Below are 15075 nucleotides of genomic sequence, written 5' to 3' on the forward strand. Positions count from 1 at the left end.
CTGATGACCAGGAGGGGACAGAAGACTTGGATGGGTCCCGTGGGGGGAGGGGGGGGCGGCTCGGGGAAGGTCTGCGCTCCTGCGGTTTCTGACTTTGGTCTGTGCCCTTACTGCCCACCTGCTCTTCATTCCAGACCTTCTATCACTGAAGCCAAATCCCTGACTTTAACAAAGTAGGGAGGAAGCGTCTCTCCTGGCCATCTCTGATGTCACGGTCTACAGACAACAACGCTTCCTCCCGCTCTGTCCTCACTGCTCGCCTCCACCCACGCACACACTCACCCACTCGGTGACACACCTGCGTGCGCTGCCCGTGAGTGTTACCGTCCAGGAGTGGTCACAGGCCACGGGTCACGGTGAGGCGGCACAAGAGAGGTGCGCGCACCCACCCCGAGCGCTGTAAGCAACCCCAGCTCCAGGACAGCACGAGCCTGCTCCACTCACGCCTCCGCCTCCGGCACCGGGGGCAGCGCCTGGCACACAGTAGGCGCGCAATATAGATTCTGTTCGAACCAACAGTTCCACTCTGTCCCTCCTACTGGACCGAAAGGCTCCTCCTTGAGCCCACAGGCAGGGGCCCAGCCCTTAGAAGGCTCTGTATTCCCACCACTTGGTAAAAGAGCTGAGACACATGGACCCAAAATATATATCTGGAGAAAGGCAAGACTGGCAAAAGTACCACCGAATCTCCAGATTAAGACAGGGGTCAAAGATACCTCATGAGCCAAAAATAACCATCCAAGAATATTTTACCAAATAGGGTGCAGCTGAGTACATCATCTTGAAGCAGACGGTGGCCTTCAATCCCTTCACCACAAGTTAATAAAACATGACTTCAACGGAGCACCCCTGCCCCAGAGCCTTCCAAGATAACATCAGGCAGGAGGTAATGCGCCAAGCCCAAAGCTCCTCAAACACAGAGGCCCCGCTGCGTTCCAGAAACAGGCGACGTTCAGTGTCATTGTTCCTGAGGGAACATCCTGCCCATGAAATGATCATAACATCACTCCAGTGTCTTGAACTAAGTGTGTATTACAAGATCTGAGACGTGACAACTATTTTCTTTTGATGAGAAACCACTACAGATTTACCTTTATTTTTTCTACGAAACTTTTTATTTGGAGATCACTTTAGAGCCACATGCAGTTGTAAGAAAAAGAAACAGACCCTGTGTACCCTTTACCCGGCTTCCCCTGTGGAAACATCTTGCAAACGTGCAGCACAACATCCCATTACCGACACTGGGTAAGTCACGGTACAAAGCCTTCTTAGTGCCACCAGGATCCCGCGTGTCACCCTTCGATCCCGCCGTACACCCGCCTTCGCTCCTGGCCACCACTAGCCTAGTCTCCATCTCCATAATTCTGCCATTTCACGAATGTCATATAAATAGGAAAAGATGACACGTAGCCTTTGGAAGCAGACTTTTTTTATTCAGCACAACTCCCTGGGGACTCAACCAAATTGACTCCTTCTTATTACTGTGAGGTATTACACAATATGGACACACCACAGCTTCTTTATCCTTTCAGCCGTTGAAGATATGCACATTTTGGCTATCATGGAGAGAGCCACGATAGATATTCATGTATGGGTTTTTGCGCAAAGATATGTTTCCATCTCTCTGAAGTAAACGTCCAAGAGTACAAACTGCCAAATGACAGCTGCATGCTCCGCTTGGTGAGAAACTACCATACCCAAATTATATAAAGAGTTTATACAACTCAATGCCCAAACAAAACCCAATTAAAAATGGTCAGAAGACATGAAGAGACGTTTTTCCGAAGGAGACATCCAGATGGCCAACAGACACATAAAAAGATGCTCAACGTCACTCATCATCGGGGAAATGCAAATCAAAACCACAGGAGATGCCACTCTACGCCTGTCAGAATGGCTAGTATCGAAAAGGCAAGAAATAACAAGTGTAGGTGAGGAAGTGGAGAAAAGAGAAACCTTGTACACTGTTGGCAGGAACGCAGACTGGTGCAGCCACTGTGGAAAAAAAAAAAGTAAAGACGTTCCTCACAAAATTAGAACTGGAAATACTGTATAACCCAATAATTCCACTACTGGGTATTTAGCCAAAGAAAACAAAAATGTTAATTCAAAAAAGATAGAAGTAGCCCTATGTTGGGGCGCCTGGGTGGCTCAGACGGTTGAGCATCTGACTTCGGCTCAGGTCATGATCTCACAGTCTGTGGGTTCGAGCCCCACATCAGGCTCTGTGCTGACAGCTCGGAGCCTGGAGCCTGCTTCGGATTCTGTGTCTCCCTCTCTCTCTGCCCCACCCCTGCTCACACTCTGTCTCTCTCTCTCAAAAAATAAAATAAAGACATTAAAAAAAAAAAAAAGAAATGGCCAAATTGTTTAAAAAAAAAAAAGAAGTAGCCCTATGTTCACTGTGCAGCATTATTTACAACGGCCAAGAAATGGAAGCCTAACTGTCCATTGATAATTGTGCGCTGGTCACGGAAATAGACAAAGATGCGGTGTACATACACAATGGAATATACCCAGCCAGAAAATAAATGAAATCTTGCCATTTGCTAACATGAATCAACATAGAGGGCGTTATGCTAAACAAAAGCAGTCAACGACAGATACCATATTCCACTTATCTGTGGAATCTAAAAAGCAAAAGGAACAAACAAAAACAGCAGAAATAGCCCCATAAATACAGAGAACAAACTGGGGGTTGCCAGAGCAGAGGACAAACCGATACAGAAGTGGGGCAGGTAGATACCTCCATTAAGTCCATAAGAATAAGTCGAGGGGTGGAAGGTACGGCATAGGGAACAGTCAACAGCACTGAACGGTGACAGCCGGTAGCCACACTTATGGAGAGCACAGCATAACACACAGAGATGTCCTGTCCCTACGCTGCACACCTGAAACTCACGTAACATTGTGTGTCAACTACGCTTTGGTTAAAAAAAAGGAAAGAAAGAAAGAAAAGAAGCTGCTAAACGTTCTTCCTGAGTGGCTGTGCCCTTTTACATCCCAGCGACAATGCAGGAGCGATCCTGGTTCTCGGTATCCTTGCCAGGATTGGCTGATGTCACTATTTTTTATTATAGCCATTCTGATACGTGGGCTATGATTCACTCTTAATGAACACAAAGGCCCGGGGAGGGAGGGGGACAGGGAAAGACCTCACAACCACCCAGGTATCTTTAAGCATTTTGCTGGTCCCTTACGATTATCTTAAAATGCACAATAAATCCACTCTGCTCTAAATGAAGTACTGGGTAGTAGTGCAGAGTGCTTCCTTAGAGTCATGGAGAAAGGCTACTCAACAGGCAATTCTGGAAGCATTAATGTTCTAAGAGCAGAGCAAGAATGGGGCACTTCCGGTCGAACTCATATTGACAGTACTAGCGAATATAATCAAAAAAGAGAAACAATTATGACAATTATGAAGGAAGAAATGAAATTAATATTTATAGATACCGTCTACGCACAAAAAATTGAACCCTAAACTCCCGAAACGTATGACACTTCACTAGGTTGTTGATACACAGTCAACATAAAAATTCAGTGGTTTTCCTAGACATCAGCAACAACCAATTAAAAATGTAATTTTTGAATAACCCCATATATTCTAGTAACAGAAGTATCTTGGAATAAACCTTTTGAAAATGCATAGAAATCTGTGGAGAAAATTATAACACTTGAACAACAGACATAAAAGAAGACATATAAAAATGAGGAGAAATACCACACTTCTGGTTAAAAGGACATTTTTTAAATGTCTATTCACTCCAGATTCATCTATAAACTTCATGTGAATTTAACCCTAATTTTAACAGGATGCGGTTTTGTTTCATCTCATTTTAGAAAAGGTTCTTTTGAGGGGCGCCTGGGTGGCTCAGTTGGTTAAGCATCCAACTTCGGCTCAGGTCAGATCTCACGGCTCAGGAGTTCGGCCCTGCATCGGGCTCTGTGCTGACAGCCCGGGGCCTGTTTCGGGTTCTGTGCCTCCCTCTGTCTCTGCTCCTCCCCCACTCATGCTCTGTCTCTCTCTGCCTCAAAAAATAAACAAACTATAAAAAAAGATATAAAAAAAAAAAAGGTTCTTTGAGGGGCGCCTGGGCAGCTCGGTTGGTTAAGGGTCCAACTTTGGCTCAGGTCATGATCTCACGGTTCATGAGTTCCAGCCCCAAGTCAGGCTCTGAACTGTTAGACACAGGAGCCTGTTTCGGATCCGTGTCTTCCTCTCTCTCCCCGCCTCCCCTGCTCGGTTTCTATCTTTCTCAAAATAAATAAACATTAAAAAAAAAAAAAAAAAGATTTGGGGTGCCTGGGTGGCTTACTCGGTTAAGTGTCCAACTTTGGCTCAGGTCATGATCTCACGGTTCGTGGGTTCGAGCCCCATGTCGGGCTCTGTGCTGACAGCTCAGAGCCTGGAGCCTGTTTCAGTCTGTGTCTCCCTCTCTCTCTGACCCTCCCCTGTTCACGATGTCTCTCTCTCTCTCCTAGAAATAAATAAAACATTAAAAAAAATTTTTTAAAAAAAAGACTTGGGAAAAAAAAAGATGAGGTCATTTGAATACACATGAAGGAGTAAAGGACCTTTCTGCAGAATGGGTGATGCAGTGTCCCCCCCCTCCCGCCGGCGTGGGGGCCACACCTCTGCCAACTGGAAAGTAGTGTGAAAGCTCAAGCCACTCCTGGGCCAGCCCTCCAGCACCGCCCAGCCCCTCCCTGAGCAGCACCTCTGTCCGTCCTGGTCACCACCCAAACTCGGCCTATAGGCCCTCCGCCCTCGTTCACAGGGGTGTCCCCACGGAGCCCACACGATCCAGGCCCCCTTCCCCCTCACACCTATGCAAATTCTTCACGTAGACGCCGTCTCTCCGAACCTTCTGGAACTGGCCACTCTGCAAGGGCACATGCCTATCGTGCCCACCTCTGCACTTCTTGTCTGTGTTAATCACTGCTCTTCATTCTTGACCTCAGATCACTCCTGTCTCCCTAAACACCTCTTACTCTGACAGGCACACCAGCAACTGGACGACTCTAATACTCGTCTTCGAATAAAGCAGCCTCTCTGGAACTCACAGCCCCCCCCCCATCTGCCACTCGAGGGCTCTCCCCGCCTTCGCTACAAAAGTCAGCCCAGAGTTTTGTGGACTTGTTTCCAACACGTGTCCCGTAAGTCCCGCTGTCCGGGGGTGTTCTGCACACACTCGGGCCCGCGCTTACACAGAACCGCTCTCCGCACGGTCCCCACGCCCCCGGGCCGCTGAGCTCCGCGCCGCTCGGCTTCTCCCACCTCCCTGCCGTCCTCTCCCGCCCCGGCTGTTGCCCGAACCTCCCCGACCTTGAGACGTCGCCACACCTAGGACTCCACGCAAGGGCCTCTCCCTTCTGGGCCGCGTGTCGTCACCAGGGTCACAGGTATCTGCAGGGCACACTGCAGTGCACAAGTTGGTCAGAAATTATTGGGGCCTCTGAGGCAGCAACAGCGGGGCATTAAAGCCAACGCAGGACTCGTGCAAGAGTAGGGGGTGGAGTTGCATGGGGGTTGGGGGGAGGGGTGGCATGGCGGGGGGGAGGGGTGGCAGGGTGGGGGCTGGGGGAGGGGGGTGGCATGGCGGGGGCTGGGGGAGGGGGGTGGCATGGCGGGGGGTAGAGGAGGGGGCATGGCGGGGACGGGGGGAGGGGGGTGGCATGGCGGGGGTAGGGGTAGGGGGTGGCATGGCGGGGGGTAGGGGGTGGCATGGCGGGGACGGGGGAGGGGGTGGCATGGCGTGGGGGGGACGCTCTGTGCAGCTGCGCCGTCACACGGGGGCACGTTCTTCCACCTTCCTTCTCCTCCCGGCCGCCTTGGATCCTCCCCTTACTGAACCCTCAGGGCCAGATCACCAGCAAATGCTAAGGGCTCTTCCCTCCCACACGGGCGGGCGCCCCGCCCCCGCCCCCGCCCCCGCCCCCGCCCCGTCACAAGTGCCATCTGGCGCCGGGATTACCGCGGCCCCCGCCCAGGGCGCTGCCTGCAGCCGCGCTGCCTGGTCCCCGCCTTCAGCCGGCGACCCTGTCTCACTCGGGGCTTCTCCTCCAAGGAACCTGAAGGTGCCCGGCCGGACGCCACTCGGGAACACCGGTCGCCTCGACAAATGGGAAGGTCATTTATTTTCATACGCCTATTTTCTCAAAACAATCCACAAAAACTGTACCGAAATTACAAATGCCCCCAGCCCCAAGTTGCAAGCCCTTTCCCTGCCTCCCTACAAACTCGCAGGGGGCCCCGAAATGGTAAGAAGTTTCTCATTGGGGGGGAGCTGGGGAACCCGGGGGGGGGGGCTGGGGAACCCATCAGGCATCATAATCACGTAACATCCAGCTTCACACGACTCTGGTTTCTAAATATATTCTGTACGAAACAAAATGCGAGCGTCTCGACGGGAGGGGCCGGGGGTGTCGGGTTTGAAGCCCCGGGGTGTGGGGTTCGCCCGGGCGCACGGCGGGCGCGCGGGAACCGTGCGGGTGGTCGAGGGCTAGCGCGTCGCCGCCGGGTGCGCGCGCGAGTCCCCAGGGCCCGGGGAGCGACACACGCTGGTGGGGCCCTGCGGCTCCCCAGGGCCGGACAGCAAACCCCGCGCGGGGCGAGGCCGGCCGCGGCCGCCAGGGGGGTCCCTGCGCCCACCCAGCGGGGACCCGGGCACCCCGCGCGGAGGGGCGGCCGGGCATGCGCGCGGCGGCGCACGCGCGCACACGCACCCCGGCCCCGCGGGCGGAGAAGGGGCCCGGACGCCCCGGCCCCTGGCCCTGCGTGCGGCCCCCTCCGGGCTGCGCAGGTGCGGGGCGCCCCCCCCCCAGGTGCGGCAGCGCGGGGCGGCGAGGACGGGCCGGCCCCGCGGAGGGCGGAGGGCGGGGCGGTGGCTCCCCTCCGCGCGCCCGCACCCCCGCCCGCCGACCCCCCCCTCGCCGCGCGCCCCTCCCCGCTCACCAACGGACGAGCGGACCCGCGACCTGCGGGGCAGGGACATCTTCAGCGCTCTGTCCCGGCCGGCGGCGTTCGGCATCGCGCCCGCGGGGGGCTAGGCGGCCCGGGGCGAGCGGCCGAGGCTGCGCGCTGGGCATGGGCGCCGCGCCGGCGGCCCGAGGGCCATGGGTGGGCGCGCTCCCGGGCCGGACTGCGGGGCCGCCGCTGCCGCCGGAGGGGCCGAGGGCGAGCGCGAGGCTGCGCCGTCCGGGTGCCGCAGCCGCCGGCCAATGCGGCAGCGCCCGCGAACGCCACCGCTGCGGGCCTCGCTGGGCCGGCGGCGGGGGAGGGGTCCGGGCCTCGGCCGCTGCTGGGTAGAGTCTGGAACGTTCCGCGGCACGGGGGGCTCTTAGGCGGCGGGGAAGGGGCGGGGGGAGAATGGAGCGGTGCTCTAGGGGGCTCTCTAGGGGACGGGTGCCCTTCAGGGTACCGTTGTCTGTCTGTCTGTCTGCCACCTTTTTTACCTGCCCCTTATTATGGGGTGCACTTGTCCCCTGTGATTCTTCAGGGCTCCTGCCTTTCCTTTCTTCTCTCGGTTTCTGCTCTGTGTACATTTTGGTGGAGGGTCTGGAAAAAAGAAAACGTGGGTCTCCAGACTCCTAGCCCCCAGCCCGCCTAGAATGCTAATTAGTGGCGTGTTAAAACTGGAAGAAGCCCCCAGGGATGCTTAGGTCAGGCCACTCACGCGCGCACACCGACACACCTTCCATAGGAAACAAACAAAATGAGGGGGAGGGGAGGTGACTTGTCCAAGGTCACATTGATCCATTTCTTACTGTTTTGTAACTCAGTGTTTAGGGGCGCCTGGATGGCTCAGTTAAGTGTCTGACTTCGACTCAGGTCATGATCTCACTGCTCATGAGTTCAAGCCCCGCGTTGGGGTCTGTGCTGACAGCTCAGATCTGGCCTGGAGCCGGGTAAGATTCTGTGTCTCCCACTCTCTGCCCCTTCCCTGCTCTCTCGTTCTTGCGCTCTCTCTTCCCAAAATAAATAAACATTAGTAAACTGGTGCAGCCGCCCCGGAAAACAATGTGGAGGTTGCTCAAAAAATGAACACTAGAACTCCCCTATGATCCAGCAATAGCACTGCTAGGAATTTACCCAAGGGATCCAGGAGTGCTGATGCACAGGGGCACATGGACCCCAATGTTCATAGCAGCACTCTCAACAACAGCCAAAACATGGAGAGAGCCTAAGTGTCCATCAACTGACGAATGGATCAAGAAGATGTGGTTTATCTATACCATGGAATACTACATGGCAATGAGAAAGAATGAAATCTGGCCATGTGTAGCAACACGGATGGACCTTGAGGGTGTTATGCTGTGTGAAGTAAGTCAGGCAGAGAAGGAGACATACGATATGTTTGCACGTATATGTGGATGAGGAGGAACAAAACGAAGGACCATGGGGGAGAAGAAGGGGGGAAATGGGGGCGGGGAGGGAGGGAGGCAAACCATCAGAGACTCTTGAATGCTGAGAACAAACTGAGGACTGATGGGGGGGGGAAGGGGGGAGATGGGCATGGAGGAGGGCACTGGTGGGGATGAGCACGGGGTGTTATATGGAAACCAACTTGACAATAAACTTTTTTTAAAAATTTTTTAATAAAAACAACTCAAACTGCACTTGGTCCTTCTCAGCACAGGTCCATAAAGAGAAAAAAAAAAAAAAAAAAAGCTGAATCTGCTTAATAGCTGATGAAATTCTGACCTCAGAGTGAAAAGAGAAAAATGATTCAAAAAGACTCTGACCTTGGATTTATTGATGAGATCATTACACTAAATTTAACATAAATATCAGGGACTGACCAGGAGAAAAATGGAGTGCAGCAGAAAGAAGCGGTGCCCATGAGAAAAGGCCGTGAGTCCCTCCAGCTCCTCCTGACTAGCCTCTGCCCTGCATTTTCCTAGAAAAAGGTGCAGAAGGGACAGTAGACTGGAAAATTTGGCTTCCAGTAGGATTCCCTGGCTGCCTATTGTGGGCCCTCAAAAAAAAAAAAAAAAAGGTGTGAGTCTTCAGCATGATATTGAGGAAGAAGAGAAGAGAATTTTATAGGTTGTGGAGCTGCTCTTCAGAGCCGAAGAGGTTGTCTGGGTGGGTCTTTTTAGCTGCTGAGGGTGAGCATAAAGCTCCTTCATCCCAGCAGTGAGTTTGTTGAAAACTTTGTCACTAATGATTCCATTTCCTATCAAGAACAATCCACCCCTTGAGAGCTTTAGAAGAACTGAAGAGGACTAGGGTGAAAAATAGGGTGTTTTCAATCCCGATTTTTAAGATGAAAACCTTTCTCCCCATAATCAGGTGGGAAAAGCAAGAGTAGATAGAAGTCATTGTTAATTTTTAAGAAGCTGAGTATGTTGAATAGAGAGAGAGCGTTGCTTTGACCACCAGAGTCTGGCCCAGTCCCTTCCCCTGATTTCGTACATCCTGACCCTGAAATGGGGGAGAGTGCTTCTGTTTCTTCTGTGTTTATCTTGGGATAAGCAAATCTGTCCTGACGACTTTGTAGAGTGTTGAAATAGTTCAGTTGACCCACTTGGAAGATGAAGTCATAGGTGCAAGGAACTTGTGTTATCTCATTGACTGCCATGGTTAAGCTCCCTGGTCTGACCGGCCGGTATCTCTCTTGGGAAGTTAGTTAAGGATGGCATTCGACTACAGAAGCCAGACCTAAATCTCATCTTTGAAGTCTTCTAAAGATGTACCTGGACAAAGGACCAAAGCTAGCCGATGACCAGTGTTTATTACTAGTCTTAGAACCCCAGATGCCTGTACAGATCGTTCGGTAACCTGGGCTTGACTCTCAGAGAAATGCTTTTACCCTTGACAGAGGCAGCGGAGGCTAGAATCAAAGGAGATCAGAAAGCTTGTAAAAAGAGGAACCGATGCAAAATAGAGAGCAACAGGGAAATGTGTGTGTACAACAGACGGAGAAATGTGTTTTGTGTCTACCCATAGAAGCAAAGACTTGTCTAGAAAGAGCGTTGGCCTCAATTCTCGAGAGTCCCCACCCCAGGCATTCACAAGTCAGGCGACAGAAGCAGCGCGCAGAAGAAAACCATCCCACAAAGGATAGACCAAGAAGGAGACACCAAGCTCCTAGCACTGTGGGTTGATAAATACTACTGAGCTAAGTCAGAGCAGCCTTTCTGTCCTAAGGGATGACATGAATGGAAAAGGGGACTAGAGTTTTCTGTCCCTGAGAGCCAGCTGTCTCCATCCTCTCTGTTCTGTTACCTCCCTCCCTAAGCGGTGAGATCGGCCAAGGACAGACCCAGCCGCCCAGACACAGTACCCACCCCCTCACGGTAGGGCTGCCGAAAGGCTGACCCCGTTTCACAAGGAAGGAAATCTGCACACCTCCTCTGGGCAGCACGTTCCAAGCAGTTCTTCCTATAACCACCTAAAATTCTATTTTACCTTAAGCCCATTCTTACTTCATAGTTTAGAGAACAACCGGCTTGCATCCTTCTTTCAGACAAAAGAAGACCTTAAGCCATTTCTTAAGCCCCTTTCCTAGAACTAAAACCCCATTTCCTTTTAAAATGTCTATACGTGAAAAAATGTCCATACATATATGCATACACATGTATATCATACGTGTACATATATGTCTATACATAAGTAAACATTTTTTATTTTTTTAATTTTTTTTTAATGTTTTATTTCTAGGAGAGAGAGAGAGAGACAGCGTGAGCAGGGGAGGGTCAGAGAGAGAGGGAGTCACAGACTGAAGCAGGCTCCAGGCTCTGAGCTGGCAGTCAGCACAGAGCCCGACGCGGGGCCCGAACCCACGAACCGCGAGGTCAGGACCTAAGCGAAAGTCGGACGCTTAACCGACTAAGCCACCCAGGTGCCCCAAGTAAACATTTTTTAAAAGGGAATGGCATATGTACACCATATAAAAACATATGGATGGGGCGCCTGGAGGGCTCAGTTTGTTAAGCGTCCAACTTTGGCTCAGGTCACGATCTCATGGCTCATGAGTTTGAGCCCCGCATCAGGCTCTGCGCTGACAGCTCAGAGCCTGGAGCCTGCTTCGGATTCTGTGTCTCCCTCTCTCTCTGCCCCTCCCTGCCTCACACTCTGTCTCTCTCTCTCCTTCAAAATAAACATTTAAAAAATAAATAAAAAATAATAAAACATATAGATACACATATGGTGTTCATCAGTGTGCCTCCTCTCCAGTTTAGGGAACATACAGACAGAGTGCAAGCCACTACTAACCCTTAACCACTTTCTTTGCCCTCTGTCCCCAGACCAATTTCCTTTTAGGCTTTCTTCATAGGGCCTCCTTCCTCTTTCCCTGTTGTTATTTACAAACGGGCTATGAAGCAACCCCGATAGTATTGGGCAAAAGATCCAGGAAAGATGATGACTTAATGGAAAACTTTATTCGTCTAAGGTAGTCTTATTCAGCATTCTGTAAATGCATTCCAAGTACTCCAAATTCCTCTAATGTTTACACATTGTTTTCAGAGAGCACTGTCCCAAATTAGACATAGAAGAAGACATATTCAGTAGAATGGTCAATATCTATCTTCCTGATGACCAAAGGGGCAGGTGTCAGCTCTGTGTCTGGCACGTGATGCCAGCTGCAGCTGGACTTTTAGCTGGGACAGTCATCTGGTAGACTTCAACATGTCCTCTCCACGTCGCCTAGGCTTCCTCACAACATGGCGGCCAGCTCCCAAGAGTCCCAGGAGACAGAGCCTGGCTCTGTCATCTTTTCTAACCTAGCCTCGAAGATCGTGCAGTTTCACTCCCACAGCAACCTGTTAAGGAGTCATAAAGGCCCAGTCAGTTCAAGAGGATAGGAAGCAGACTCTAGCTCTTGATGGAAAAGAGGCAAGATTGGAAACACTCTTGCAGCCATTTTGGGAAATATAACCTTTTAAGACCAGTAGTAAATAAATTTAATTTTCACAAAACATAATGGCACCAAAATCATAAAATATGTACGGAAAAATTAATGAAAGATGTGCAAGACCTTGACATTGAAAACAAGAGACCCAAAGAGCAAAATCGAAGGACCTCCACTACCTGGTCCCACGTCTTATTGTAGTACTAATGCTGAGACAGTGTAGTGTAGACATGTGAATATAAACAGATCACTGAAACAGAATAGAGTCCAGAAATGTGTACATACCATTAACTAATTTTGACAAAAGCACCAAAACAATTCAATAGGGAAAATAAAGTCTTTTCGATAAATAGCGCTAAAACAACTTGAGGTTCATGTGGAAAAAAAGTAAATACTCCTTAACCATACACAATAAGTAACTCAAAATGGATCATAAACTTAAGTGAATAAAAACTAACCATATACAGCTTCTAGGAGAAAATATTTCTTACGCAAGACACAGAAAGCACCATCAAAGAAAAAACTTACAAATCAGACATCACCAAAAATAAAACTTCTGTTCATCAAAGTACAACACCGAGAAACAAAACACAGACCAGGAGAAAACAGTCACAATACACACGTCTGACATAGGACCTGTTTCTAGAATTCTGTTTCTATTTCTAGAATATACGAGAAACTCCTACAACGGAATACTAACAAGACAAATCTAATTTGTTGATGAGCAGGAAAATGCAAATTAAAACACAGTGACATTCTACTGCACACCAGGATGCTTAGAAATAAAGATTAACAACCGCAAATACTGTAGAAGTGGTGATCCTTGCTGGCGGGAGGGTTCACTGCTATAACCACTTTGAAGAACTTCTACAGCTTACTCGACAGCTACATATACACCTTCCCTGTGACCCAGAAATTCCACTTCTATGTATTTGCCCAAGACAGGAGCCCCATGGGTAGTGGAATGTGTGAAGAGGGGGAAAAAGGTACAAACTTCCCGTTATAAAATAAGTCCTGGGGATGCAATGTACCGCATGGTGACCATAGTTAATAATATTATATTGCATATTTGAACGTTGCTAAAAGAATACATCTTAAAGAAAAAATATTTGTGACTGTGTGTGGTGACGGATGTTAACTAGACTCCTTCTGATCATTTCACAATATTTGCAAATGTTGAGTCACCGTGTTGTACACCTGAAGCCAATATAATGTTTTATACCAATTATCCCTCAATAAAAAAAAAAAACAAAAAACTCCTGCCTTGTACAGCTTTTTAAAGCTATTTTCCATCTGCTGGAGTGAACGCTCCCTGGTTCATGAGTTGCTGAATAAAAGCCTATTTGATCTAGTAAATGGATCTGTAAATCATCTCTAGGAAATTGTCTTTTATCAATTCTCTTTAAATGAAGTTTAATAAAAGGCAAAAAAATAAAATAAAACCCTCTAAGGGTCAGGTTGTAGAGACTTACTGAAACGGGACTCCAGGGAACTTCCTGGGATGATAGACACGTTTAATTGCTTTATATGTACATAAAGGAATGGATGTTGGGCGTGTGCATTTTTCAAAACTCAGCAAACTGTACAATTAGGATCTACATGTTTCACTGTAAACTTACTTCAACTTTTAAAATACTAATAGAGTTTTTAAATGCTTGCATGAAGATACGCATGTCTTATAATAGCAAAATCCTGGAAAACAAGCCCAGTGACAAAAGCATGAGCGAGTCAGTTAAAAATTTTTTTTAAAAATGGGGCCTCGGGGCGTTTGGATGGCTCAGTCAGTTAAGCGTCGGACTTCGGCTCAGGTCATAATCTCAGGGTTCAGGGGTTCGAGCCCCACGTCGGGCTCTGTGCTAACAGCTCAGAGCCTGGAGCCTGTTTCAGATTCTGTGTCTCCCTCTCTCTCTGACCCTCCCCTGCTCACGCTGTCTCTCTCTCAGAAATAAAACATTAAAAAAAAAAAAAAAAGAGCCTCTTTAAAAACACAATTTTTGAAGAATGTGTAATCTCTTGAGAAATTATTTATAGTACAATGTTAAATGAACAAAAGGGAAACGTAAAACTATATATATGTTGTGATATATTTTTTAAAAAATTTTTAATGTTTTTTTGGCAGAGAGAGAAAAAGAGACAGAGTGTGAGCAGGGGAGGGGCAGAAAGAAAGAGAGACACAGAATCCAAAGCAGGCTCCAGGCTCCAAGCTGTCAGCACAGAGCCTCATGTGGGGCTGGAACTCAGAGCCATGAGATCATGACCTGAGCCAAAGTCAGACACTTAACCAACTGAGCCACCCAGGTGCCCCCTGTTTTTTAATATACATATATATATATGAATTATGTGTGTGTATGTATGTATCCATATCTAAGGAGAGAGGTATTAAAATGTTAACTGTAATTAATTATTCCTGGATGGTGATTTCTATCTCCATCTCAGATTCTCAGAATTATTTACAATTTTACAATAAGAAAAAGTGTTTCCTTAAACGAAGCGTAGGAACAGAGCGAGTCTATCAGCCTCCAGCTGTTGCTATGGTACAATTTCAGTTGCAAAGGATGAACAGCACAGTGATCAAATCAAGTGCTGGTTGCCAAGCTGAACTGGGGGACCGGGGGGGAACCGCAGAGCAAGGCACCCCCCCAGGAAACGCAGCACAGGTGGCACGTATGGGGGACTTCAACAGCTGACCCAGCGGCTTGATGATAACTGAGCAAGTGTGAAGGCAGATGAGCTAGTTTTATGATCGTGATCAAAATAGCCGGCATTTTTCAGGGACTACTCGGCCCCAGGCAATGAGCTAACCGCTTGACTTGCATTTCCTCACTGAATTTTCAAAACAACACAGAAAAGCTAAGGACATGATTCTCCTTATTTTATGGACGGGAAAACTCCGGGTTAGGAAAGTCCAGCAGTTCACCCAAGATCACAGATAGGTAGCAAGTGGACCCAGAACTCGAGCTTTTGTCAGTTCTGTGTCTAGAGGCCCCTCCGTCATTATCGCGCCTCCCAAACTGGTCTTTCAACAGAGGAGCAGAAGTTCCAAAAAGAAAAAACAAAACGTGTTTCCAGACAGTCATGATAACACAAACCCAAAGCTCAGTTTTATATGAACGGAATGAAAGACTTTAATCAAGGCCACCGAAGGTAAGGACAGCTGTGAACAGTCCCCTCTTCTAGACAATAGGAGTTAAAGCTCGAATTTACTAAATCCTGGAGT

The 15075-nt window shown here is 49.1% G+C and overlaps 1 protein-coding gene across 4 annotated transcripts in view; it reads right to left on the reverse strand.

The window, feature by feature from the left end:
* Positions 1-7120, reverse strand: part of LOC120247599 (phospholipid-transporting ATPase IB) — a 583538-nt gene extending 576418 nt beyond the window's left edge. Inside the window, exons 1-3 of one of the 4 annotated variants that reach the window (XM_039255602.1) lie at positions 6951-7120; positions 6073-6109; positions 5327-5419 (exon numbers count right to left, since the gene is read on the reverse strand). In XM_039255602.1, coding sequence (XP_039111533.1) covers positions 5327-5419; positions 6073-6109; positions 6951-7031 — 211 coding nt within the window. In that variant the 5' untranslated portion in view covers positions 7032-7120. Of the gene's footprint in view, positions 1-5326; positions 5420-5975; positions 6030-6072; positions 6110-6950 lie in introns of those variants that run through there. The other 3 variants (XM_039255593.1, XM_039255617.1, XM_039255610.1) reach the window with 3 other exon arrangements.
* Between the last annotated feature and the right edge of the window lie 7955 nt (positions 7121-15075).

The sequence above is a fragment of the Hyaena hyaena genome, unplaced genomic scaffold (genome assembly GCF_003009895.1).
Source record: "Hyaena hyaena isolate Hyena2069 unplaced genomic scaffold, ASM300989v1 scaffold_11, whole genome shotgun sequence".
NCBI lineage: Eukaryota > Metazoa > Chordata > Mammalia > Carnivora > Hyaenidae > Hyaena > Hyaena hyaena.